Genomic DNA, 27616 nt, shown 5'->3' with positions numbered 1-27616 from the left:
CTACACGCCCATAGCTCTCAGCAGGTCTGGAGCGTCCACGATGTAGAGACCCGGTTCGATCTTCTCGCACCTGGTCACCTTCAACTCGCCACGACCCTCGTCGTTCACCTTCATATGCACCAGAGCCTTGGCCAACATCTCCTCGGACGGATTCTCCGGGAAACCTGTCGAACAATTGTTAGTTTTACTAAGGATTAATTTTAATAGCTATACAATAATATTCGGTAGTGAAAAATGTTAAAATTACTATCAAAATAATATTCCTTTTATTTTATATACTAATAATGCCATCTGTTAACAACTATTTGCATCTCTTGATATTTGTCTATTTACTCTGCATTAAGAAAAATAAAGTTTAGTCTGTGAACAACGATATGATCTTTTACAGGGGTGGGAGGGGTCTTTCTCACAACACGTAATTTAATATTGTAACTGTTACGAGAGTAACCTTAGCCTTCAATACGGTTTCATGACATTTCATTCTATATCATAATTTATATCACATTACTATTGCATATTACTAATATATCAGGAGCCATTGAATTTACTTTATTATATACAATTATTATTGTAATTAATTGATCAATAATTTGTAAAACTGTAATTAATGTTATTTTATATGGCATAGCATTTAATGCTGGCATGTAACACTATTTCTTATTTTAAATATGATTGAGCTGTCATTATAAAACAATTGGACGATAGCGGGCATTATAACAAAAGATAGAGAGATTGGAGCATCATTGTAAAACGATAATATTATTTTGGCCATCCCGAACTACTGAGATTACATAACATTCCTTTTATTTTATATACTAATAATGCCATCTGTTAACAACTATTTGCATCTCTTGATATTTGTCTATTTACTCTGCATTAAGAAAAATTTAGTCTGTGAACGACCTCACACCGTGTTTTAATAAAAAATAATTTTGTCAATTGGAGTAAAAATAATTCACTTGTTGGTAGGGCTTTGTGCAAGCCCACCTGGGTAGGTATCACCCACTCATCACATATTCTATCGCCAAACAACAGTTCTTGGTACTGTTGTGTTCCGGGTAACTGAGGCATAAGGGGCATAACATTTTAGTTCTCAAGGTTCGACGCATTGGCGATGAAAGGAATGGTTAATATTTCTTACAGCGCCCTTGTCTATGGTCGGTGATCACCAGTAGGTGGCTCATATGCTAATCCTCCAATAATAAAAATAATTAAAATATATATAGAAACATACTAAAATATTTTGATTTTCAGTCATAAAGGGATAATCTTATTTTATTTATCAAAATGAAGTCTTAATTTTTAGTCTGCCTGTCATGTAATCTATAAAACGAGCCACGGTGTGACGTCAGATAGGCAAAGGTCAATCGCTCTTGTTGTTTTTATCAATATTACGTCACCAAAACGATTGACAGCATTTTGGTGACGTAACATTGGTTTAAAATTTTATTTAATGTAAAGAAAACGTATTTATTTTGTCGAGTTATATTATTTTCTGACTTCTTACATAGAGAATCAACAAAATTATAAACAGGTATAGTTATAATATTTCTAGGATACATGTATATACTGGCGTACCACTGTAAGAGGGCGTTCGAGTACTACGTAACGCAATTTGGGGGAGGGGGTGTCTTGTAAAACGTTATGATGCGTTATAGGGGCGGGAGGGGTCTTTCTCACAACACGTAATGTTGTATTGTTTGTTGTTTTTAATTTGTTAAAAAAAATACGGACGTGCTGTGTACTTAAAAATATTTTGAATTATTTAGTACTATTACCGCAAAGTCAATTAAAACTATATTAAAGATAAGAACTATAACACAACTTTTTGCGACATTAGGGCAAGGACAAGTTCAGGATGTTAGGACACTTGAGTGTTACGTAACGTTTGGAGGGGGGGAGGGGCGGTGTTGTTTCTTGCATGATACAGAAAATCGTTAAAAAATATTCAAAAATTAAATATAAATATAAGACAACATCACATACATTACTCTGATCTCAATGTGAGTAGCTGACGCACTTGTGTTGTGGAAGATCAGAAGTAACGACGGCACAAACACCCAGACCCGAGACGACGTAGACAACTAATGGTAATCTACATCGACTCGGCCGGACGAACCCGGGACCTCGGAGTGCCGTAACCATGGAAACCGGTGTACACACTCGACCACGGAGGTCGTCAAACTGCGTTATGCACAGCGTTGCCAATGTGTGGGGAATTCCCCAAATTGCGGGGAATCGCAAGTCGATCGGGGATTGGTGTGGGGATTGTCACATGTGGGGGAAAATGAGGGGAATTTATACATATGTGTTTTATACCAAAACGATCGGTAATTGATTGTTTGCTCGTTTTTTAATTAGTATAAAAATTGAAATTGTAGTCGATTAATAGTTAGCATGGTAGCAAAAACACACTATATATAGACATTAACCATGAGTAGTCCAACCAAACCAACCAAAAAAAAGGAAAATTAACTCGACAATTTGATTTTATTGTTAGAAAATGAAAAAAAAAACATACAATAACATGATTTTTTTTTCCTTTATTTCTGTGTGGGGAATTGGAACATGTTTTTTTTTCCAATTTGGGGAATTTCGCTAAGCTTTTTGGGGAATTAGGTGAATAGGCATTGGCAAACCTGGTTATGCAATACTTGAACGCTCCCTAAAGCAGATGCGGAGGCGTTGGGGGGGGGGCAAAAATATTACTTGAACGCTCCCTAAAGCAGTCGCGGGGGCGTCGGGGGGGGGGGGGGGGCACAAATATTACTTGAACGCTCCCTAAAGCAGTTGCGGGGGTGTTGGAGTGGGGGGGGTGGTGGGTCACTCACCTCGCAGCTCGACGTGCGTGGCGAGCGCGGGTCGCGCGCGCACGAAGTCGGGAACCATCTTGCGCAGCTGCGGCAGGCGAGCGTCGCCCACGTTGCCGTAGTCCACGTAGCACACGCGCAGAGCGCCGCCCGCCGCGCCCTCGCACACCACGCCGCGGAACCACTGCGGGTCTGCTCATAACAAAAACGATCCTCAATCTTTAATTAATCTTTAATTAACGATCTTCACCCGTACGTTGTTGACGTTGACGTATTTAAGACACGTACGAAACGTTTTGCTTCCTCGTTTCTGATACGCACCGCCAAGCTCTGGAATACCCTCCCGACCTCCGTTTTCCCCACCACCTACAATATGGGTACCTTCAAGTCCCGAGTGAATAGGCACCTTCTAGGCAAGCGCGCTCCATCTTAGACTGTATCCCACTTTCCATCAGGTGTGATACAGTCAAGCGCTAGCCTATACATTTAAAAAAAAAAAATCCTCAATCAGTTTCATACATGTCGAGATGGCCGCGTGGTTAGAACGCGTGCATCTTAACCGATGATTGCGGGTTCACACGCAAGCACCGCTGATTCATGTGCTTAATTTGTCTTCATAATTCATCTCGTGCTCAGCGGTGAAGGAAAACACCGTGAGGAAACCTGCATGTGACAAATTTCATAGAAATTCTGCCACATGTGCATTCCACCAACCCGCATTGGAACAGCGTGGTGGAATATGTTCCAAACCTTCTCCTCAAAGGGAGAGGAGGCTTTTAGCCCAGCAGTGGGAAATTTACAGGCTGTTACTTTACTTTTTACTTTACTATAAGATATTGGGTCGCGGTGCGGCCCGATGCGTCTGCTATATGCTTTGGCGCAATTTTGCAATGAGGCCGGCCGCGGCTATAGTGTGTGCGAGCCTTTACAGTGCGACACAACTCAGACGCAGCATCGGCAAAATTCAATAAAACCGATTACTGCCGATAACACAACCAACACTTTGAACTCCAAGAAGGACATAGGCTATGTTTTTTGCCTGACATCCAACCCCCAAAACCTTTCTCAATCGTGTTTAAATTATATATTTATTGGTGTCTAATAAAGGGTATTTTGTATATGTATGTATAATAGTTATAAATATTCAATGTTATTTAGATAAATTAAGCAATAGTGACAAATCACAATAGGCTATTTGACTGGTTTTTAAAATCAAAATTATATTATTTAGTAGAGGTTAAGGAACTGAGTTCCTAGTAAAAGTTGATTTTTATATTTCCAGTACATATTTGCCGAGAGTTATCATATAAAAAAAATCAATATTTAAATAGCGAGCAAATACGCTACTTGGACAATATGATGCTGCACTATGGCGAGTCGGTGACGTCACTTACCTGTATTTTAATCTGCGGTACACATAGTAGACAAGCAAGGTTAACGAGCAAGTGACGTCATAATAAGCCCGGCCAAAGTTAATGCATTTTTATTCATGTATTTTTGAATAGATTATTATTTTCAACTTACCTTAGCAAATTACCGTTTTTAAACTCATAATACATACTGATTACAATAATTAACACTTTATTTATTGCATTGTGAAATAGCCTATTTCATTCTGATTTAATTTATATATTTACTGTTTTACATATTACACATATTTACTGTTATACATTTTTGATTGTTTGAGCACACCATTTACACATACTTAGGAATATAATCTAACTCAAAATTGTAAACTACGTAATTTTTAGTATATTTTCTGACTGTATTCTATTTGCGAGAGAAAGCTTACATGGCGGACACTGTGCGATACAAAGCTCCTCCAAATTCGGCAAGTACGGCTCACGACCGATCTCACTGTTGCAGTACTCGGCCATCTGAAAAACAATACACATATTGCATTTATTTATATAGAGCTGAGATGGCCCAGTGGTTAGAACGCGTGCATCTTAACCGATGATTGCGGGTTCAAACCTAAGCAAGCACCACTATATATATGTGCTTAATTTGTGTTTATAATTCATCTCGCGCTCGGCGGTGAAGGAAAACATCGTGAGGAAACCTGCATGTGTCTAATTTCATCGAAATTCTGCCACATGTGCATTCCACCAACCCGCATGAAACAGCGTGGTGGAATATGTTCCAAACCCTCTCTTTAATGGAAGAGGAGGCCTTATCTCAGCAGTGGGAAATGTACAGGCTGTTACTTTACTTTATTTATTTATAGTTTCCGAAACACCATCAGCATTCGCAAAATATTAAGAAAAAGCAATAAATATATTATTGTACGGTGTGATACACCACTAAGTTAAGTACTAGTTAATCCAGCTTTACATATGTATATGACGGCGGCTGCGACAGATCAGTGGCAGGCTTGTCATCAGTAGGATATTCTGGTACAGAATTCAGGGCGTAGGTCTCAGGCAATTTAGTACAACACAGTATGACAATTATGACAATTCCTGTATTATATTCAGTAACAAATTCTAAAGTAGGTATATCATTTTAGCAGTAATTATCACAGTTGCGTGAACCGTTAATCCCGTTTGAAAGGCCCGAACTGTATCTCTCCTTCTAATAACGACCTCCGTGGTCGAGTGGCGTGTACACCGGTTTTCATGGGTACCCCACTCCGAGGTCCCGGGTTCGATTCCCGGCCGAGTCGATGTAGATTATCATCATCATATCATCATTAATTTTCTATGTTGTCTCGGGTCTGGGTGTTTGTGGTACCGTCGTTACTTCTGATTTCCATAACACAAGTGCTTCAGCTACTTACATTGGGATCAGAGTAATGTATGTGATGTTGTCTCATATTTAAAAAAAAAAAAAACACAGTATCACACTTGGCAACGAAGCGAATGACAGTTCCTAGGATGGAGGTACTGGTCTTCACGAGAGTGGAATCGTAAGTGAGTCGTCTCTGAGCGCCTCCACCGGGTAGGCTCCGTCTTAGCACGAAGTTAATCGCGTCGTGACGTCACGGCAGTGCTGTCGCGTCGTGACGTCACGATAGTGCTGCCGCCTCGCGGTATTCGTGCCGCGCTTCGTTACGCTAAGGAATTCATGACCGTCTCCGACATATATATGTATGTCGTCGATTACGAATGATTAAAATGATTTTGTTGTATCTGTGACGTGTGAACGCCGTGATATTAGTCACGTGATCGGAATCGTTTGAAGGGACAACTGTCGCTTTCTATTAATTCTTTTTGAGAGCGACGAGTCGGAAGCTAAATATTATTATGAGACAACATCACATACATTACTCTGATCCCAATGTAAGTAGCTGAAGCACTTGTGTTATGGAAATCAGAAGTAACGACGGTACCACAAACACCCAGACCCGAGACAACATAGAAAACTAATAGTAATCTACATCGACTCGGCCGGGAATCGAACCCGGGACCTCAAAGTGGCGTACCATGAAAACCGGTGTACACACCACTCGACCACGGAGGTCGTCGAAAGTGTGATACTGAATTCGTGTATTAAGTACTTTAAACGTAGAATAAACGTGTGTCTGTATTCGCGGTTTCCTCTTTACTCGATCACCCCAGTAATACGCCCCTATGATACCTGACGATCGTACTGACGTCGCTGTCGATCCGACATATATATATTATTATTAGTCAACACATCTACCCATCATACCCTACATAGAGCAGAGATGGCCCAGTGGTTAGAACGCGTGCATCTTAACCGATGATTGCGGGTGCAAACCCAGGCAAGCACCGCTGATTCATGTGCTTAATTTGTCTTTATAATGCATCTCGTGCTCAGCGGTGAAGGAAAACATCGTGAGGAAACCTGCATGTGACAAATTTCATACAAATTCTGCCACATGTGTATTCCACCAACCCGCATTGGAACAGCGTGGTGGAATATGTTCCAAACCTTCTCCTTAAAGGGAGAGGAGGCCTTTAGCCCAGCAGTGGGAATTTACAGGCCGTTACTTTTTACTTTTTTACATCTACCCATCAGTACAGTCAACACCAACCAATGGGTACAGTCTCGTCTGTAAGGCAATATTTGTGAATGTTACCTGCTCGGTGAGAGTTGTGAAGACTTCCTTAGCGTAGGGCAAGTCTTTCAGGCAGGCATTCACAGAACCGAAGCTCAGTACCGATATGTCGAGTATATCGAGAACGCAGCCCTCCTCAGGCAAGTCGAGATGCTCCAAATCCGCAAACGTCAGCGTCGGTGACTCTGTAATGTACACACAGACAATTTGATTATTGGTCCTGTCTTAAGTAACGTCAGCGTCGGTGACTCTGTAATGTACACACAGACAATTTGATTATTGGTCCTGTCTTAAGTAACGTCAGCGTCGGTGACTCTGTAATGTACACACAGACAATTTGATTATTGGTCCTGTCTTAAGTAACGTCAGCGTCGGTGACTCTGTAATGTACACACAGACAATTTGATTATTGGTCCTGTCTTAAGTAACGTCAGCGTCGGTGACTCTGTAATGTACACACAGACAATTTGATTATTGGTCCTGTCTTAAGTAACGTCAGCGTCGGTGACTCTGTAATGTACACACAGACAATTTGATTATTGGTCCTGTCTTAAGTAACGTCAGCGTCGGTGACTCTGTAATGTACACACAGACAATTTGATTATTGGTCCTGTCTTAAGTAACGTCAGCGTCGGTGACTCTGTAATATACACACAGACAATTTGATTATTGGTCCTGTCTTAAGTCCTGCAACCTCCGTGGTCGAGTGTGTACACCGGTTTCCACGGTTACGTCACGAGTCGATGTAGATTACCATTAGTTGTCTACGTCGTCTCGGGTCTGCGTGTTTGTGCCGTCGTTACTTCTGATCTTCCACAACGCAAGTGCGTTAGCTACTCACATTGGGATTAGAGTAATGTATGTGATGTTGTCTCATATTTATATAATATTTATATTAAAAAAAAAGTCTATATTTAACACGAGTTAAACTAAGAATCCCTGTTATCTACATATATTATAAATACATTAACAGCCTGTAAATTTCCCACCGCTGGGCCTAAGGACTAAGGCCTCCTCTCCCTTTGAGGGGAAGGCTTTGAAACTTATTTCACCACACTGTTCCATAGTGGGTTGGTGGAATACAAATGTACCAGAATTTCGTTGAGATTAGGCACATGCAGGTTTCCTCACGATGTTTTCCTTAACCGCCGAGCACGAGAAGAATCATAAACACAAATTAACACATGAAAACTCAGCATGCTTGCCTGGGTTTGAAACTGTAACAGTTATATACAATCTAGTTAAAAGTCGAATCAGTGCTTGTGAAAGCCTACTTGAATAAAGTATATTTTGATCTTGGTCTTGGTGGTAGGGCTCTGTGCAAGCCAGTCTGGGTAGGTACCACCCACTCATCAGTTATTCTACCGCCAAACAGTACTCAGTATTGTTGTGTTCCGGTCTGAAGGTCGAGTGAGCCAGTGTAACTACACGCACAAGGGGACATAACATCTTAGTTCCCAAGGTTGGTGGCGCATTGACGATGTAAGGAATAGTTAATAATTCTTACAGCGTCATTGTCTATGGGTGATGGTGACCACTTACCATCAGGTGGCCCATATGCTCGTCCGCCAACCTATACCATAAAAAAAAACCTATATAACAACTCACGTATAACATCCCCTCCACTTTTCTCGATTTTCTTCCATTCGGGCGTGCAGAGTTCCTCTACTTTCTGGTTCAGAGACTCTTTACTCTTAGTTATGACTAAGTCAACCTCAGCGCCGCTCGGTGCCGACTTGGAGCCATCGGAAAGCGTCTAAAACAAAACAAAAAAAAAAAACGATTATTAAACGGTACCTAGTTATGTTGAGCAGTACACAGCTAATAATCTATAATAAATTATATTTTATATTATGTATATATTATTTAAAAATATTAAAAAAAAACTGCTGTTGTTTAGTATAAAATATAAAACGGCAAAATGATTAAAATAAAATGTAAAAAAGGCACGGGCATCTGCGAGGTTGTGGATGTTGTAAAATAAATAAAGAAAAGTACACAGCCTCCGCCACCTAAGGAATCTCTGGGAACCAGACCAGTGTTAACATAATAATAACATCAGTTATGCGAGCACAAGGGACATGACATCTTAATTCCCAAGGTTGGTGGCGCATTGACGATGCAAGGAATAGTTAATATTTCTCACAGCGTCATTGTCTATGGGTGATGGTGACCACTTACAATCAGGTGGGCCATATCGTCCGCCAACTTATACCATAAAAAAAATTTAAAATAAACCAAACACTTATCATTTTTCCATTAGATTTATATGTAATACCATAAAAAAATTTAAAATAAACCAAACATTTATCATTTTTCCATTAGATTTATATGTAATACCATAAAAAAATTTAAAATAAACCAACCATTTATCATTTTTTCCTTTAGATTTATATGTAATTAATATTATACAGGGGGGGTCGTCCTATTCTCACTTGCTCTTATAATTAAGGAAGGGGTAAATAACTAGTTAATATAGTCTTACGTAATACAAGGATGGACTCTTATATTATACAGTAGAACCCTTATAAGTAGAACATCAAAGGAGACGCCAAACATTTCGAGTTATAGAATTATCGACTTAGAGATTAAATAATTTTATACAAAAATATGGCGTTGATAAAAGCCGGTAACTTTTTTATTCCAAGCTAGTGAGGGATAATATTATGTACCAAAATGTCTTGGACGGTCTCACTGATTATTTCACCTAAGAGAGGTTTGAGATTTCGAGTAACGGAGGCTTTGGTGATTGGAGGGAAGGGAATAAAATATTTTTTTGAGATTTGGAGGTATTAAACTTTTCGAGGTTCGACTTAAGGAGGTTCTACTGTATAAAGAATATATTGATACCCGTAACTTCCAGACAGGATACATAACATACATACATAACTGTCATTAACTAATATGACTGTATTTTGTAAATATTGAAAAAAAAGCTACTGAATTTCTCGCCTATTCATCTCGGTGGAATCTACTTTCCGAAACGGCGGTAGCTTCACTTAATTGTTATATAACGATTCAATAGTGCCTGTAAAAGCCCACTTGAATAAAGTTAATTCAGTGTGTCTCACCAGCGTGAGCTCAGAGGCGCCATCTTTGACTCCGTCGAGGTACTGCAGTGCGGGCGGCGTGAGGGCGGCGCTCCCACGCAGGCGCGCCTGTGACACGACTGTCGGGTGCGCCTCTAAGCCCAGCTGCGGCGGACACGCGTATATTGTCTCCCTCGTGTTGATCTCGGTGTTGCCTGTTCACATTGGAAATTTATTAATAAAATTACAATACGAAATTCTACAGTGTATCGGCAAAATAAACAAGTTTTATGCCGTAATTTTTTGTAATAGGCTATTTGACTGGTTTTTAAAATCCATTCTATATTATTTAGTAGAGGTTGAGGAACCCAGTAAAAGTTGATTTTTTTATTTCTTGTACATATTTAACATCATATTAAAAATTCCATATTTAAATAGCGCGCGAAAACGCTACTTGGACAATATGGCGCTGCAATGGGGTCGGTGACGTCACCACGGATCACATAATTTCTGATGCGATCCTTTAAAGAAACTCCGAGCATATCCCTTTCCATAGCACGCTGAGCGACTTTAAGCTGGAGTTATTATTATTCTAATGGAACCTCACCAAATTCAATATACTCCAGCAAATATTTATTCTGGCTGACGTTTGTGCGTTTACAGAGCGCCCTGTAGCAGTTGCCGTCTGTGAACTTTCCGATTACAACCTGACCCTTCAGCGGTGGACTCTCGATCGGTGTGGCTGAAACGAAATAAATAAATACATATGAGACAACATCACATACTAAGTTGTATTATTTTATATTCTACTTGGTGGTAGGGCTTTGTGCAAAATCAATCAAAATCAAAATAAACTTTATTCAAGTAGGCTTTTACAAGCACTTTTGAATCGTCATTTATCAATCGTATAACACATATCTATGATTATAGCTGTTAGTTCGAATATATTGTAATATTAGACTTGTACACGATCGTGGTACCACCTAGCGGGTTATTCAAATATACTCATAAATACTAAATATGTGACTTGGGACGCCCTATAAGACTGTTGAATCTCTCTACTCTAAATCGAAAACAATATACTTTATCCAAATCCGTTGCGTAATTTCAAAGATTTAAGCATACATAGATACAGACAGCGGTGAGTGTTGTTTTATACTGTGTAATAATGATAATGATCTTTTGTGATGACGACCTCCGTGGTCGAGTGGTGTGTACACCGGCTTTCATGGGTACCCCACTCCGAGGTCCCGGGTCGATGTAGATTACCATTAGTTGTCTACGTCGTCTCGGGTCTGGGTGTTTGTGCCGTCGTTACTTCTGATCTTCCACAACACAAGTGCGTTAGCTACTCACATTGGGGTCAGAGTTATGTATTTTTTTATGGTATAGGTTGGCAGACGAGTTGTATATATATATATATATATATACAACTCGTCAACTGTGCACTTCTCTGGAAAACGCTACCCCGCGCGGCGCCCCGCATTCGCCGTAAGCACTCAGTAGCGATAGCATCTTTGTTAATAAATACAAAAATGATCTTAGACCATGAAAAATGTCACCGCAATTAAAAATCTAGCGTCCACTTGCCGTTTATTATTGTTAAGCTGTAATATCATATCGGTCCATATGTATCTATTTAATTGGAAGACTTCGTAGTATTATGACGCCTTATCATAAAAACGACCCTTTATCAACATAAAAAAAATTATAATTTATATAATTTTCATTCTTTTTGCAAGCGGTATCGTTCTAATGACGTCACAGAGCTAGGTGCACAGTTAATTCGTACGAGTTGTATATGTGTTATACACATGAAACAAATCACAAATAAAACACGTACCCGTCATGCCGTACTGCAGTACGTCTTGTAGGATACCGTCGTATCGTCTGAGGGAGTCCTTATCGCCGGGCCGCACGAAGATCGCGTCCGCGGCGGTCGCGTCGACGAGAAACACCGACGAATTATTCACGAGGTCGGGACGTTTCACGACCGGTATTACCACAGCTGAAAGTTTTATATAATGGTGTTGGAGATTACTTGAGTTATGGGTGGGATTATGGTGACGACTGCTTCGTAAGCGCATAGTCAGATTTAAAGGTCTGGAGGCCCTGGGGCCACAAACTTCACTTGTTGGTAGGGCTTTGTGCAAGCCCGCCTGGGTAGGTACCACCCACTCATCAGTTATTCTACCGCCAAACAACAGTACTCAGTATTGTTGTGTTCCGGTCTGAAGGTCGACCGAGCCAGTGTAACTACACACAAGGGACATAACATCTTAGTTCCCAAGGTTAGTGGAACATTGACGATGTAAGGAATAGTTAATAATTCTTACAGCGTTAATGTCTATGGCGATGGTGACCACTTACATCAGGTGGCCCATATGCTGGTCCGCCAACATATAACATAATAAAAAAAAAAGAAAAAAAAAAACAAAGCAGTGGAGGCCCTGCCTTACTTTTAAAATATCAAGTATTAAAATATAATTTGACTACATCTCGGTATTTGTAAACTCACTGAAAACTTTTGTGGCCCCCACTTATGTGGAGGCCCCAGGACAGTTGCCCCGGTTGCCCTTCCCTAAATCCGTCTGAATACCAGCGTGTCTCCCTAGCTAAACAACACAGCAATCCACTGATTGCTGAGTCATGTCAGTACAAATGACGTCGCGTCAAATTGCCGTCAATAGAGACATGTATAGTACGACACAACTTAGATGTAGTATCGCCAAACCAATCACTGCCGATTACACAACCAATAGAAACAGCTCCCTATCGCGCCATTCGACGCTATTCGTCGCTATAGATTCCCGCGTCAGTTCGACCCGAGACAGCGAGTGCGTGTAAAGCGACGCAAATTGACGAATATATTTGGTTTTGTGATATTTCAAGTTATACGTTTGTGCAAAGATCATATTCACATAAGAAATAGATATTGATAATTTGGGATGGCGTACTTACTTCGGATGTGATCGGTTTTACGAATTTGACCGATGGTACATCTAAATTGTGTCCTACTATACGTAGCCAAGTTCCACAACATTGTCACATTCGGACTAGCAAAAGGGCCGATTAAAATGTATGTATGACGTCACTTGACACGTGTCAGTACCGTTAGAAGCTACATAATATTTGATAAAAAAAAAAGAAAATTTGTTTGTGCATTGTTTAACGTTATTTATAACAATTAGAAAAGTCTGTTTTGTAGACTTACCTGGTGTTCCATTACTAGGCGCAGCGTAGTCTACTTGTGGCTTCCATCTGGAGACTACGCCCTCGCCGACCGAAGCCCCTGTTTCCGCGTTCTCCAATTGCACTTTGAAGCCATCGCCGGTTTTGGAGATCAGAGTGCATTTCAGACTGATGCCGATCTAGAAATAAATTTAGAATTATTTTATTTATATATGCACTAGTGGTGGCACGCAGCTTCGCTCATTTTAGAGTGTTGGTTGTCACGTGTCAGGCAAATAAGTAAGCCTTTCTTGGAACTCAAGCTTGCTTCCATACCAAATTTCATCGAGTACGGTTCAGCGGTTAGGTCGTGAAAGAGAGACAGACAGAGTTACATTGATAATGTTAATATAGATTTCGAATTCAATAGATTTTCTTAGTTTGCGTGACTTTGTCTATTAAGTTTAAAAATGCTAGTTTGATCTACTTCAAACAAATATTCTTGCTCCGACAGAAGATTTTGATTTTGGTAAGAGACTATTCGAATTAAATAAGAAATTCTGGATAAAAGAAACATAATTTTGAGCTTTTGGCTTCATTTAGTTAGTCATGGTAAGACTTGACTTAAATAGTTTTAGTTATAAATTTTAAATCGTACAATTGCACCTAAATATAATGTAACTCAGAGAAAATGAATGAATGATTCATCATAAAACTCCGACTCCGCAAAGTCAACAAATCCTTCTTGGGGCAAGGTATCCGTTTCTATAATAAAATTCCGTAGACATTTTTTACTTTGCCGTTTCGTAAATTCAAATCGTTTATAATAAATACATTGGTAAAAAAGGCATATTATTCAATACATGATTTTATAGATGATAAAAAAGCGTGGAGTTAATACCTGTTGACTTCCAAGCAAGGTCCAGTGTTTAATCATTTTTAAAAAACAAAGGAAAAAAAAGATTTTATTTGATACTTTTTTTTTTGATTTTTGAAGTTGCATTTCTTAAAAATTTTGAAAAAAGCTAAAAAACGTGATTACTCAAAAACGGTTCACATTTGGATCATGCATAGGGGGATTAAAATTAATAATAATAATAATAAATATGAGACAACACATACATTACTCTGATCCCAATGTAAGTAGCTGAAGCACTTGTGTTATGGAAAATCAGAAGTAACGACGGTACCACAAACACCCAGACCCAAGGCAACATAGAAAACTAATGGTAATCTACATCGACTCGGCCGGTAATCGAACCCGGGACCTCGGAGTGGCGTACCCATGAAAACCGGTGTACACACCACTCGACCATAGTCACCCCTATCACCTAACGGATATACGTCGAGTTACCAATAACCCTATATATACAAACGCGTGAACGAAACGTAAGCGCGATTCAGAATCACATATCACCTCCAAGCCCTTCGCGTCGAGCGCGCAGCAAAACTTCGGAATGTTCTCGTACCTCCTTTTCCGTCTCGCATTTTAAAATTTGGACCGATAATTATTGTTTAAATATTGAAAAATATCCAGTGTTTAATCATTTTTAAAAAACAACGGAAAATAAAAGATTTTATTTGAATTTTAAAAAAGGTCTTTTTTTTAAAAAAATTTTGAAGTTGCATTTTTGACAAATTTTGAAAAAGCTAAAAAGCGTCACCGGGTGGGGATATACGTCGAGTTACCTATAACCCTATATATACAAACGCGTGAACGAAACGTAAGCGCGATTCAGAATCACCTCTAAATCCTTCGCGTCGAGCGCGCAACAAAACTCCGGAATGCTCTCGTACTCCGGCGTCATCTTGCGACAGCGGTCGCTCGGCGACAGCGCGACCAGCTTGCTCGAATCGATCAGAGCAGCTTGGGTCGCGTTGAGCAGCTTAGCTCGATACCAGGCGCCGTCCTCTGGGTTGCAATAGGAGAACACTTCGCCGGGATTCGGTCTGTGGAAAAAAAGGTCAATGAACTTAAATCCAGTACTAGAGTATATTTACTTGTGCATTTTAACCGATGATTTCTGGTTCAAGCCCAGGCAAGCGCCACTATATATATGTGCTTAGTTTGTAAACACAAACTATAAGGAAAACATCGTGAGGAAACCTGCATGTGTCTAATTTCATCGAAATTCTGCCACATGTGCATTCCACCAATCCGCATTGGAACAGCGTGGTGGAATGTGTTCCAAACCCTCTCCTTAATGGAAGAGGAGTCCTTATCTCAGCAGTGGGAAATTTATAGGCTGTTACTATACTGTACTACATGGACTTGGAGGGGGGAGTAATGGGAAGGGGTCAACATCTGAACACCCTGTATCCTTAACAAAGCATACATTACAAGAAAACTTACTTATACGGGGTCGTTTGAGCCTCGCAATCGGCCGAGTAGTCGCCGCACAGCAGCTGGTAGTCGCGCTCGCTCGCCTCGTGCAGAGAGAGACAGATGTATCCGTCGGTCCCGCTCTTGCAGTCGGCTGCGCGCGCGTCAACCGACAGAAGCGCCGTGTCGCCGATCGAGAGCGTCTCCACAACGTAACTGGAAATACATTCATTTATCATTATCACACATTTTGTCTCTGTGTGTGTGTGCGTGTGAGCGTGTGTGTGTGTGCGTGCGTGTGTGCGTGTGCGTGTGCGTGTGCGTGTGCGTGTGCGTGTGCGTATGCGTGTGCGCGTGTGCGTGTGTGTAGGAGCCACGGTCCATTTTTGCAATTATTTAATATCAAGCTAATGTTTCGTGAATGTATAATGTATGAAACCAAAATCGACAATTCCAAGATAAGCTTTTCTAAGCCCTAAAATCAACCTCTTGGTTTATATGAATTTATCGAGATGATTTTTGTATGCAAAAACATTTCTCTTACAAATTTTCTTTCACCAGATGTATCAAAGATCAGATCAGGTCAGATCTGAATCTTTTTATTACTAAAGTTATTAATTTCGGGATATACGTTATCTACGAATGTCTTGTACACGAGATAGTGTCGAAATATCGAGCTTCACCGAACAAAAATAAAAAACATTGTAAATATCTCGAAACTAACACCTTTAGCAATAAAATTAACCATATTAATCTTATACTGAATCTTTTTTTATGATAATGGTAAGAGTTCACATACAATCCCCATGTGAGTAGCTAACGCACTTGTGTTGTGGAAGATCAGAAGTAACGACGACACAAACACCCAGACCCGAGACGACGTAGACAACTAATGGTAATCTACATCGACTCTGAGTGACGTAACCATGGAAACCAATACACACTCGACCACGGAGGTCCTAAATCTATATTTAAACAATACAACTTACTTCTTGGGAACGATTTTCCTAATCGGAGTCGTATCGGCAACGGTGAGCGCTTTGGCCATCGTCTTGACCTCTCGTTCCTTTATCGGTTTGGGCACTTCCGGTTCAACGGCGACTGGTTTCTTATGGACTGGGAGCTTCAACTGCTCCTTGGTTGACGATTTCGCCGGCGAAGGTTGTTTTGGAAGCGTCTTCGTTGTTTGTTCTTTTGGAATCGTATCGAGAGTAATAAATACATTTATTAGTCAGTACTTTCTTTTTTTTTTTGTTTTATAGATTGGTGGACGAGCATATAGGCCACCTGATGGTAAGTGGTCACCATCACCCATAGACAATGACGCTGTAAGAAATATTAACTATTCCTTACATCGCCAATGTGCCACCAACCTTGGGAACTAAGATGCTATGTCCCTTGTGCCTGTAGTTACACTGACTCACTCACCCTTCAAACTGGAACACAACAATACTGAGTACTGTTGTTTGGCGGTAGAATAACTGATGAGTGGGTGGTACATACCCAGACGGGCTTGCACAAAGCCCTACCACCAAGTGGTAGTACTATCTTAGACAACTTTCACATTTGGGCTGAGGGTTCCCTATTTTGACACAGGTTGGCATATGGGCAAACTGATGGAAAGTGCCGAGATGACCCAGTGGTTAGAACGCGTGCATCTTAACCGACGATTGCGGGTTCACACGCAAACACGACTGAATATTCATGTGCTTAATTTATGTTTATAATTAATCTCGTTCAACATCGTGAGGACACCTGCATGTGTCTAATTTAATAGAAATTCTGCCACATGTGTATTCGAACAAACTGGATTGGAACAGCGTGGTGAATTATGTACCAAACCTTCTCGTCAAAGGGAGAGGAGGCCTTTAGCACAGCAGTGAGAAAATTTATAGGCTGTTATTGTTGTTTATGGTAAATGGTCACCACAGCTCATAGACAATGGCGCTGTAAGATATACCCAAATAAGACGTTATATCCCTTGTGCCTGTATTTACACTGGCTCACCCACCCTCACACACAACAATACTTTGCAGAACATCTGATGAGTGGATAGTATCTACTAAGACTGTCTACCAACAAGTATTTCCTTTCAAAAATCAAAATATACTTTATTCAAGTGGGCTTTTACAAGCACTTTTGAATCGTCATTTTACAATTAAGTGAAGCTACCACCGGTTCGAAAAGTAGATTCTACCGAGAAGAACCGGCAAGAAACTCAGTAGTTACTCTTTTTCAACATTTAAAAAAAATACAGTCATGTGAGTTGATACAATTATTTAAATTAATATATCCTGCCTGGAAGTCAACAGCTTTATCCCATGCATCCACCAACCCGCTTCGGAATCAGCTAACATTATCAGAGGCCTTAGCCCAGCTGTGGGAATACAAGTCTCACCTCTCGGTTCGAAGCTCTCCTCGTCAGCTGGAACGGTCGTGTTAGCGTTGTGCTGCATCGGACGCCTCATGTTACGATTTTTCAAGCTCATGTTACCGCGGTACGACTTGCTTTGACCAGCGTTCTGTGAATACACAATAGGCTATTTGACTGGTTTTTAAAATCCATTCTATATTATTTAGTAGAGGTTAAGGAACTCAGTAAAAGTTGATTTTTTTTATTTCTAGTACATATTTGCCGAAAAATTCCATACTTAAATAACGCGCGAAAACGCTACTTGAACAATATGGCGCTGCAATGGGGTCGGTGACGTCACTTTGCTGTATTTCAATCTGTGGTACACGAGTAGAAAAGCAAGGTTGACAAGAAAGTGACTTCATCATAAGCCCGGTCATTAGTGTCACGTGACAAAGGTTTAAAAATATTGCAATTTTGTTTATGGATTTTTGAAGAAATTAAGTATTATTTTCAACTTTTGTTAATCAATAACCAGTTTTCGTTTGAAAAATGCATTTTTATTTATGGATTTTTGAATAAATTAAGTAATTTTTTTAAGTTTCGTTAGTACATAACCATTTTTAAACTCATAATATACAGTGATTACAATAATTCACATCCCAAATTATCAATATTTATTTCTTGTGTGAATATGATCTTTACACAAACGCAGTAACGTGTAATATCACACGACCTAATATATTCGTCAATGCGACGCGTCGCTTTACACGCACTCGCTGTCTCGGGTCGAACTGACGCGGGAATCTATAGCGACGAATAGCGTCGAATGGCGCGATAGGGTGCTGTTTCTATTAAATCGGTAGTAATCGGTTTGCCGATACTACATCTATGTTTTGTCATACTATACGACGGTATAAGAGGTTATCGACGTCACTATTATTACAGAATAGATCTATTCTTACTTAAATCAAGACATATCATAGTTAGATGGTTTGTCCTAAAAAAAACAATAGTAAATTTAAAAAAAACATATATTAAAACTAATGATATTTAGACGATATTTTTTATATCATCCGGGTAGGCAGACTCCACTCCACCTGATGGTAAGTGGAAGTGGAGTCCATATGCGAAGACGACTAGTATGCACGGCAGGAATGAGCTGCACTAGTCTCCCTCACCATGTCAGCGAGATGCCTCTTCACGCTTCGTTTGAAGGCACCCAGGTTAAGAGAGGAGAAGAATACGTGTGCTGGTCTTTACCAGCTCAATTTTTTGACGTTGCGACAAAGAAAAGAGTTATAATATAATAATAATAATAATAATCTTTATTTCGTTTCTTAATGAGCTAGTTAAAAGTGGTTTTGAGATCTCCTAGTAAGTATCAAAATACCTGTATCAGGAGAATCAGGAGAAAGAGTTGCCAAATTTGTGCGCGTTAGGATAGATGACACAGTTGGGCGATGTCATCACGAATCAGATTACACATGCATTACACACATAAAAAAACTGATAATAACGTCGAATCTCCATGCTAGATGAATCAAGTATAGTACGACACAAATTAGATGTAGCATCGGAAAATGCAATGGAATGAAAATAAAAACGATCACTGCCGATTCACAACCAACAGAAACAGCTCCCTATCGCGCCACTCGACGCTATTCGTCGCTATAGATTCCCGCGTCAGAGAAAGCAAGTGCATGTAAATCGACGCGTCAAATTGACGAATATATTAGGCCATATGATATTACAAGTTATTACGTTTGTGCAAAGATCATATTCGCATGAGAAATAAATATTGATAATTTGGGATAGCGTACTCAATTCGGATGTGATCGGTTTTACGAATTTTGCCGATGCGACATCTAAGTTGTGTCGTACTATAATAAGCCTTTGTGAAGAAATAACTCACTCTATTCATCCTGTCATTCGTCGTCGGTTCTTCGCGTTTTTCTAGACGCCTTGCGTGTCCGACCTGCGCTGGAGAGTGCGGGCGACGTAGGGGCGTCGCTTGCGGCACTAACGTTTGAACCGCCGGTGTGACGCTGTGGAAATATCGACATTTTAGAAACAGCAGGAAAACTCTTAAACAGAACATGAACAAGAGCCTTACTTGGTGGTAGGGCTTTGTGTAAGCCCGTCTGGGTAGGTACCACCTACTCATCAGTTATTCTAGAGCCAGTGTAACTACAGGCACAAGGGACAAAACATCTTAGTTCCCAAGGTTAGTGGCACATTGACTATGTAAGGAATAGTTAATATTCCGTACAGCGTCATTGTCTATGGGCGATGGTGACCACTTTCCATCAGGTGGCCCATATGCTTGTCCCCCATATTTACATACATTTATATCCATAATTAAAAGCCAAAATGATCCAGTGGTAAGAACGCGTTTAGTTTAACCGATGATTGCGGGTTCAAACCCAAACAAGCACCACTGCTTCATTAGTACACAAATTCATCTGGTGCTCGGCGGTGAAGGAAAAATCGTGAGGAAACCTGCAAGTGTCTAATTTCATTGAAATTCTTTCAATACTCACTATAGAACAAGATATCAAAGAAATCATTCTTTCATCACATCGTGTGAAAATTAAGATAGATTATAATCTAACACGAGATACGATTATAATGTCCCTTGATGTCCCTTGTGCCTGTAGTTACACTGACTCTTCAAACCGGAACACGACGATACTTAGATTTGCTGTTTAACGGTAGAATATCTGATGTGTGGGCGTATACAGACTAGCTTGTACAGTAAGAAAACCTTCCTTTTTTTCGCTTGCGTTAGCTTTGGTTGACACACGTGTTAGTGAGATATCTGTGTTTTTATATCAATTCTTTGTATCTATTTTGTGAATTTTCAGTGCAAATAGTTTCATTTTATGGTTTATGGGTTTTACTAACATAATTCGGTTTCGGTAAGTGTTATTTTTCTTTTGATTATAGATATAGTATATTAGTTAAGTTACAGTAGTTAGTGTATAATGGATGTCGATCCGCCTCCCGAACCGCCTGATCCCGGGGGTTCGGAATTACAATCTGATCCTTCAACATCCTCTTCTCGCAAACGCTCCGGCGATAAGTCTTCTTGCTCACCTGACTCTTCAAAGAAAACAGTAATCCACCCATCTACCGCTAGTCCCTCTATCCAGAATGTTTACGTTAATCCTTCGTATATTGATGGCCCAAAAAGTTACACGGATGACGACAAAGGTCCCTTCATTGTCCACGTCTCTCGGGAAGTAGCTGATCCAGCTGCAGGCAATTCAATTAGAGCCATTAAATTCGGACAATTTCTTCATAAGCACAAGATTGGTTCTATTATGAATGATGGTGTCAAAAATGTTGGAAGGAACAAAATAGAAATTCAGTTTGCTTCAGCACAAGCTGCAAATAGTTTTTTAAAGAACCCAGTCTTAGCATTGTGTAAGTATACGGCTAGCCTTCCTACTTATAACATTACCAGAATGGGACTAATAAAAGGCATCCCAGTGGACTGGTCTATGGAGGATCTCATTGAATCAATTGAGCTTCCTCATGGATGTGGGGAAGTAATAAAATTGAGGCGTCTTAACCGGAAGACTATTAACGAGGGAGTTGTGTCTTGGATCCCAACTCAATCGGTAGTCATAACTTTTAAAGGTCAAATCCTCCCTGGCAAAATATACTCATTCCATACATCGCTTCCCGTTGAAACATACAATCTCCCCACAATAATATGCCTAAACTGCTGTCGTTATGGCCATGTTCGGACTCAGTGTAGATCTACTCCCAGGTGCTTTAAATGTTCTCAATCTCATACAGGTGATTCGTGTGAGGTTACTAAAGACAAGGCTACATGTTTACATTGCTCTGGCAAACACTTTGCCACAGACAAGGATTGCCCTGAGTATTCTCGTCAGCAATCAATTAAAATTGTAATGTCGCAAGATAATGTTTCATACATGGAAGCTGCCTCTCGCTTCCCCAATGTCCGTAAATCCTATGCTGAAGTAGCAAAAGAGTTGTTCTCTGCTCCTAAATACGTCCCACCCTTCCCTGGTCCTTCAAAGTCCACCTCCAATCCTACTATATCTTATAGACAAACCATTGTCCGCGCTCCCTCCCCTAGACTTCCGCAAGGAAAGGGGTATGATAAACATGCCCATCAGGCCATAGTTGGCAACTGCCCCTCCTCCTCCCCTAATGGTTGCGCTCTAAATGTTCCTCATCCCTCCCCACCTAATAATAATCCAAATTTATTGGAACTACTCACCAAAATTCTCCTAAATATCCTCAGTACATGCAATGATGTCCCATTACCGTCCAACGTTGCCAATGATTTATCCCAATTATTTACCATCCTTCAAAATGGCCCCAATCAGATTCCTTCAATGGAATTGTCAAAGCATCCGTCCTAAGAAACCTGAACTCCTCTCACTTATCAATTCATATAAACCTGTCATTATTGCCATCTCTGAGACATGGTTGATTCCTGGCTCTCGTTTTCGGGTACCGGGTTTCTCCTGTTTGAGGGATGACAGAAATGATGGGTATGCTGGTTGTGCCATCTTGATCAGGCACTCCATTCCCATCTCCCAAATTCCCTTACCTCCTTTTAGCCAGCTCATCAATGCTGTAGCTATCAAAGCCTTCAACATCTCCTTTTTGTCTATTTACATTCCTCATCCTAGTCCTTCACTTACTCCTGAATTACACTCCATTTTTTCTTCCCTCCCAAGCCCTGTTCTTGTTATGGGGGATTTTAATGCCCACCATACATTATGGGGTTCCTATTTCTGTGATGGATTTGCCCCCTTGTTGGTGGACATCGTTGATGATGTAAATTTTTGCATTCTCAATGATGGTTCGCCGACTCGTAGGGTTTATCCTAATCAGAATCCTAATTCTGCTATTGATTTATCCATAGCCTCCCCATCCCTTTCCTCTCAAATATCTTGGAATATCCTCCCATCTACGTTTGGTAGTGACCATTTCCCTATCCTTCTTTCATTAAACAACAGATCCATTGCTCCATCCAAATTATCCCCACTTCTAAAATATAGGCTTAATAATGCTAACTGGTTAGGATACTCTAACTCTATTGATGTCATGTTAAGCTCTCTCCCTGATTTTGTGAATGGTGAAAATGCTCTTGCTTACTACGAGCTTTTTCTTAATATTATTAAATCCTCCGCTGATTCCCATTTCCCACAAAAAAATCTTAATAAAAAATTTTGCATCTCTCCGCCTTGGTGGGATGAAGAGTGTTATTCCTTAGTCCAACAGAGATCTGAAGCCGAAGAGTCATATAATGTATCTATGACTCCACAAAATTTTATCAAATATCAGCATATAGATGCCAAAATTAAAAAACTATTTTCCAGAAAGAAAAAACAGGGTTGGACCAATTTCTGTGAATCCCTTAGTCCTCGGTCTCCCCCTCAAACAGTTTGGAGAAATCTTAAGAGATTTCGTCGCTCCCTTGATTCTGATAACCCAAACGCCTATAATCCGTCCGTATGGCTTAATGATTTTACTACCAAACTTGCACCCCCCTTTGTTCCATGCCAGGATAGTTTTATAAATTTTACTCAATCATCTACCTCAGATGATATGGATAGTCCGTTTACTATCTCAGAGCTACACACAGCTCTGAACGGACTGAAGGACTCGTCACCAGGGGAAGATGGCGTGCCCTACTCTTTTATAACAAACCTCAGCGATAAAGCTAAATGCGTCTATCTGAATATAATTAATGCTTTTTTCTCAGCAGGAATCGTCCCGGAATCTTGGAAGTCCCAAATTATTATCCCCATACTCAAACCAGAAAAAAGCCCTTTGGACCCCAATTCTTATAGACCCATTGCTTTATCGTCTACATTAGTGAAAGTTACAGAACATCTTATAAAAAATCGTTTGGAATGGATAATGGAAAGCAGGAATATTCTCTCGCCCTCTCAATTCGGCTTTCGAAAGGGTTTGAGTACTCTTGATAGTCTCGGCATTCTCACGACAGACATTCGAATAGCCTTCTCTAGCGGAGAGTACCTCGTGGGTGTTTTTCTAGATATTTCTTCGGCATATGATAATGTTCTTCTTCCGGTACTCAGGCAGAAGCTGCAACAGCTGAGTATCCCTCCGAGGATAACTCATTTCATATGCAGTCTGCTATTTTGCAGATCAATTTCCATTAAACATCAAAATCGTATTCTTCCCCCCAGGTTTGTCTGGAAAGGTCTCCCGCAAGGATCAGTTCTAAGCCCTCTGCTTTATAGCATTTATACCCATGATCTCGAATTGTCAGTGAATAACTTTTGTAACATACTTCAATATGCTGATGACATTGTTTTGTATTTTAAATCTTCATCTGTTCAAAATTTAACTTTGCATCTAAACTCTGCTTTACATTATCTTGACCTATGGCTCTCTGACCATGGCTTGTCTTTGTCTATTGAAAAGACTCAGGCAGTTGTTTTCACTAGAAAAAGACAAATTCCGGTCTTCGACTTGTTTTGTGGGGATCAACGTATCAACTTTGTCAACAAGACGAAATTTCTAGGCATTATTCTCGATAACAAACTGAATGGAATTTTTCACTCTGAGCATATTATTAAAAAATGTGAAAAGGCTATTAACGTCCTTAGAGCAGTCTCAGGAGTCTGGTGGGGAGCTCACCCCTATTCTCTCAAACTACTGTACAATGCAATAGTTCGTAGTCATTTAGACTACGGACTGTTTGTCTTAGAACCCCTAAGTAAATCCGTGTCTGAAAAACTCAACAAAATTCAATACAAATGCCTCAGAATAGTCATAGGAGCTATGAAAACTACTCCCACTAACGCTCTGCAAGTTGAATGTGTTGATCCTCCGCTTCAACTGAGAAGACAATTTTTATGCGACCGTTTTGTAGTAAAATCTTTACAGTTATCCTCTCATCCTCTTTGGTCCCGTCTAAGCGAACTGTCCCAACTCTGCGTTCGCTCTAGAAGTCCTTCCTTATTATTAGATAGTTTCTTAAAATTTACAACACTCCCACACCCTATCTTAAGGTTCCAGTCAAATCCTCTTTTTTCTACTCCATTCAGATCTCTAGTCTATAATCCATCTATTATTACAGATCTTGGTCTTGTTAAAGGGGCCCCTAATTCAAACTCTAAATTTCAAAGATTTCTTCATCAAAATTGGTCAAATCATTTACTTATATTTACTGATGCCTCTAAACTATCCCCTGACAGCTGTGTCGGCTCAGCCTGTTGGATACCCAAATTCAAAATTGTTCTTCAATTTAAATCCCCTCCCGAAACATCCATCTTTTCTGGTGAAGCAATTGCAATTTTAGAAGCCATCCTTTTTGCCCACTCCCATGACCTCAAACACACGTTAATTTTGACAGACTCTTTGAGTTGTCTGTTGGCTATTAAGGAAAACCCGTTTCGTAGTAAACGAAAGTTTTTCATCATCCTTAAGATCAGGGAAGCATTGTTTTCTTGTCATCAAAAAGGGCTAGATTTATCGCTTGTCTGGATACCAAGCCATTCTGGTATTCCCGACAACGATACTGCAGATTCGTTTGCTAAATCTGCTATAACAACTGGCTCACTTGATCACTTTAAAAATTCAACTCAAGACTTGTGTGCTCTAGCGAAAACTCATCTTCTTAAATCCTGGAACTCTGATTGGGAAGTATCATCAAAATCTAAAGGTAGATTTTACGCAACTCTACAACCAGGTATTCCAAGGCGTCCTTGGTTTTCTCATCACAGGCAAGCTAATCGTTGGGTCACCACAACTATCTGCCGTTTACGCCTTGGACATGCATGTACGCCCGTTCATCTTTGTAAAATTAGAGTAAGAGATCACTCTTTGTGTGAATGTGGCCTTGACGAAGGTTCCTTATCCCATATACTGTTTTCTTGCCCCAAACTCCTCCATCCTGTATACGACGTTCTCCCTCCCAAAGTTCCTCGCCCTATTAATGTTGAATGTTTGTTAATGTGTGTGTTTAGTCCACTTTGTAAATTTTTATGTAAATATATTGAGCGTAATAAAATTAAGTTGTAAATATTTTTGTGATCGTTCTTATTTGATGTTTTAATAATCATTTTATATGTTTATCTAATTATGTATATATTATTGTATAATCAAGTCTTAAACTCTTAGTACCTTTTGAATCTAAACATCACGACGCGACGCAATATGTCACTCGATCGGTAAAGCAGATTATCGCTCATACTGAGCACACGAAAATAGATCTTAAGGACGAACCTTTTCTTACCCCGACTGTACAAAGCCCTATGACGTGAAACCTTAGCAGAACATCACTTGAGTTTCATTTGTTTCTTGCTACACAAGGAATCCCTATGAAAGTCTTTTCCAAAAAATAATATAAAAAATAAAATAAATAAAGATACTCACACTGGTTCAACTTCTACGTCTTTCGCGTTGTCTGTACTTTCGTTTAAACTAAAAAAAAAAACAAATAACATTGCAAATAAAAAAAAAATAAATACAAAAGGCACTACTAAACAAAACATTAAAAGCAATAATTAAAACATAACGTAACGTGTCACTTTTTTTGTTGGTAATACATCTTTCGTGACAAGCTTTCGTGAAAACTACAGGACACAAACTAGCTCCCTAGATCATCTCCTAGTGACTTCCAGGCAGGATATATCAATTTAAATAATCGTATTAACAAGCACAACTGTATTTTTTTAAATGATGAAAAAGAGCAACTACTGAGTTTCTTAACGGTTCTTCTCGGTAGAGTCTACTTTCCGAATCGATGGTAGCTTCGCTAAATTGTAACATGACGATTCAAAAGTGCTTGTAAAAGCCCACCTGAAGAAAGTTTATGATATATGATTTAGATTAGGACCAATTCTATCAAAAAAGTCTAACTATGTCGTAACGGAATCGAAACGTAACCGTGTTTAGTCGTTTTCCTATTTATCTATCTATCTGTACTACCACCGGTTCGGAAAAGAAAACACCCTGGCCTGAGAAGAACAGCTGAATTAGAATTATTTAATGAATAAATAAATGTACTCACCGTGCCAAATTATGGCAGACCGAACGATGACGACGTACCCAGTCGACGGTCTGGCATCGAAGGCCGCAGTACGGCGCCAGGCCGCAGCGTGAGCAGTACGAGTCAGCGGGCTGGCCGCACGAGAGGCACGCGCGCGACGAGACACGCTGCAGCGCGGGAAGCGTTAACTGCGACGCAGCGACCCATGTATAGCGTGTCATGTCATGTTGGTGGAGCCGAGATGGCCCAGTGGTTAGAAACAACAACAATAACAGCCCGTAAATTCCCACTGCTGGGCTAAAGGCCTCCTCTCCCTTTGTGGCGAAGGTTTGGAACATATACACATGTGGCAGAATTTCTATAAAATTTTGTCACGTGCAGGTTTCCTCACGATGTTTTCCTTCACCGCTGAGCACGAGATGAATTATAAAGACAAAACCGATGATTACGGGTACAAATCACTGAATAATCATGTGCCTAATTTGTGTTTACGGCGGTGAAGAAAAACATCGTGGCGAAACCTTTTTTTTTATGGTATAGGTTGACGGGCCACCTGGTGGTAAGCGGTCAACATCACCCATAGACAATGACGCTGCAAGAAATATTAAGTATTCCTTACATCGTCAATGCGATGCTATGTCCCTTGTGCCTGTAGTTACACTGGCACACCCTTCAAATATACCCTTCACCTGCATATGTCTAATTTCATAGACAAATCTGTATTCCAACCCGCAATGGAACAACGTGGTGGAATCAGTTCCGAACCGTATCTTCAAAGGAGAGGCCTTAGACCAGCAGTCAGAAATTTACAGGCTGTTGTATGTAATGTTAATAAAAACGAAATTTCGAGAGCAAGTATTTAGCTAATGGATAGTATTTTGAGGTTTACG

At 40.0% G+C, this 27616-nt stretch overlaps 2 protein-coding genes across 2 annotated transcripts; both read right to left on the bottom strand.

Annotated features, from left to right (window-relative positions):
* LOC124542095 (tudor domain-containing protein 1-like) lies at positions 1 to 8585 on the bottom strand. Its single transcript, XM_047120027.1, has 5 exons — positions 8443 to 8585; positions 6856 to 7474; positions 4603 to 4687; positions 2832 to 3002; positions 1 to 164 (listed from the first exon to the last, which is right to left on the bottom strand). The coding sequence occupies exons 3-5, from the start codon at positions 4685 to 4687 to the stop codon at positions 1 to 3; spliced, it is 420 nt and encodes a 139-aa protein (XP_046975983.1). The 5' UTR covers positions 6856 to 7474; positions 8443 to 8585.
* On the bottom strand, positions 6784 to 26947 carry LOC124542094. The gene is made up of 13 exons (XM_047120026.1): positions 26748 to 26947; positions 19626 to 19758; positions 17756 to 17879; positions 16347 to 16545; positions 15388 to 15573; positions 14813 to 14984; positions 14452 to 14484; positions 13078 to 13234; positions 11707 to 11871; positions 10471 to 10605; positions 9906 to 10078; positions 8443 to 8590; positions 6784 to 7019 (listed from the first exon to the last, which is right to left on the bottom strand). Exons 1-13 carry the CDS (start codon positions 26945 to 26947, stop codon positions 6784 to 6786), a joined length of 2061 nt encoding a protein of 686 aa, XP_046975982.1.
* Between the last annotated feature and the right edge of the window lie 669 nt (positions 26948 to 27616).

The sequence above is a fragment of the Vanessa cardui genome, chromosome 30 (genome assembly GCF_905220365.1).
Source record: "Vanessa cardui chromosome 30, ilVanCard2.1, whole genome shotgun sequence".
Taxonomy (NCBI): Eukaryota; Metazoa; Arthropoda; class Insecta; order Lepidoptera; family Nymphalidae; genus Vanessa; species Vanessa cardui.
This window is presented reverse-complemented; position numbering and strand designations above follow the sequence as displayed.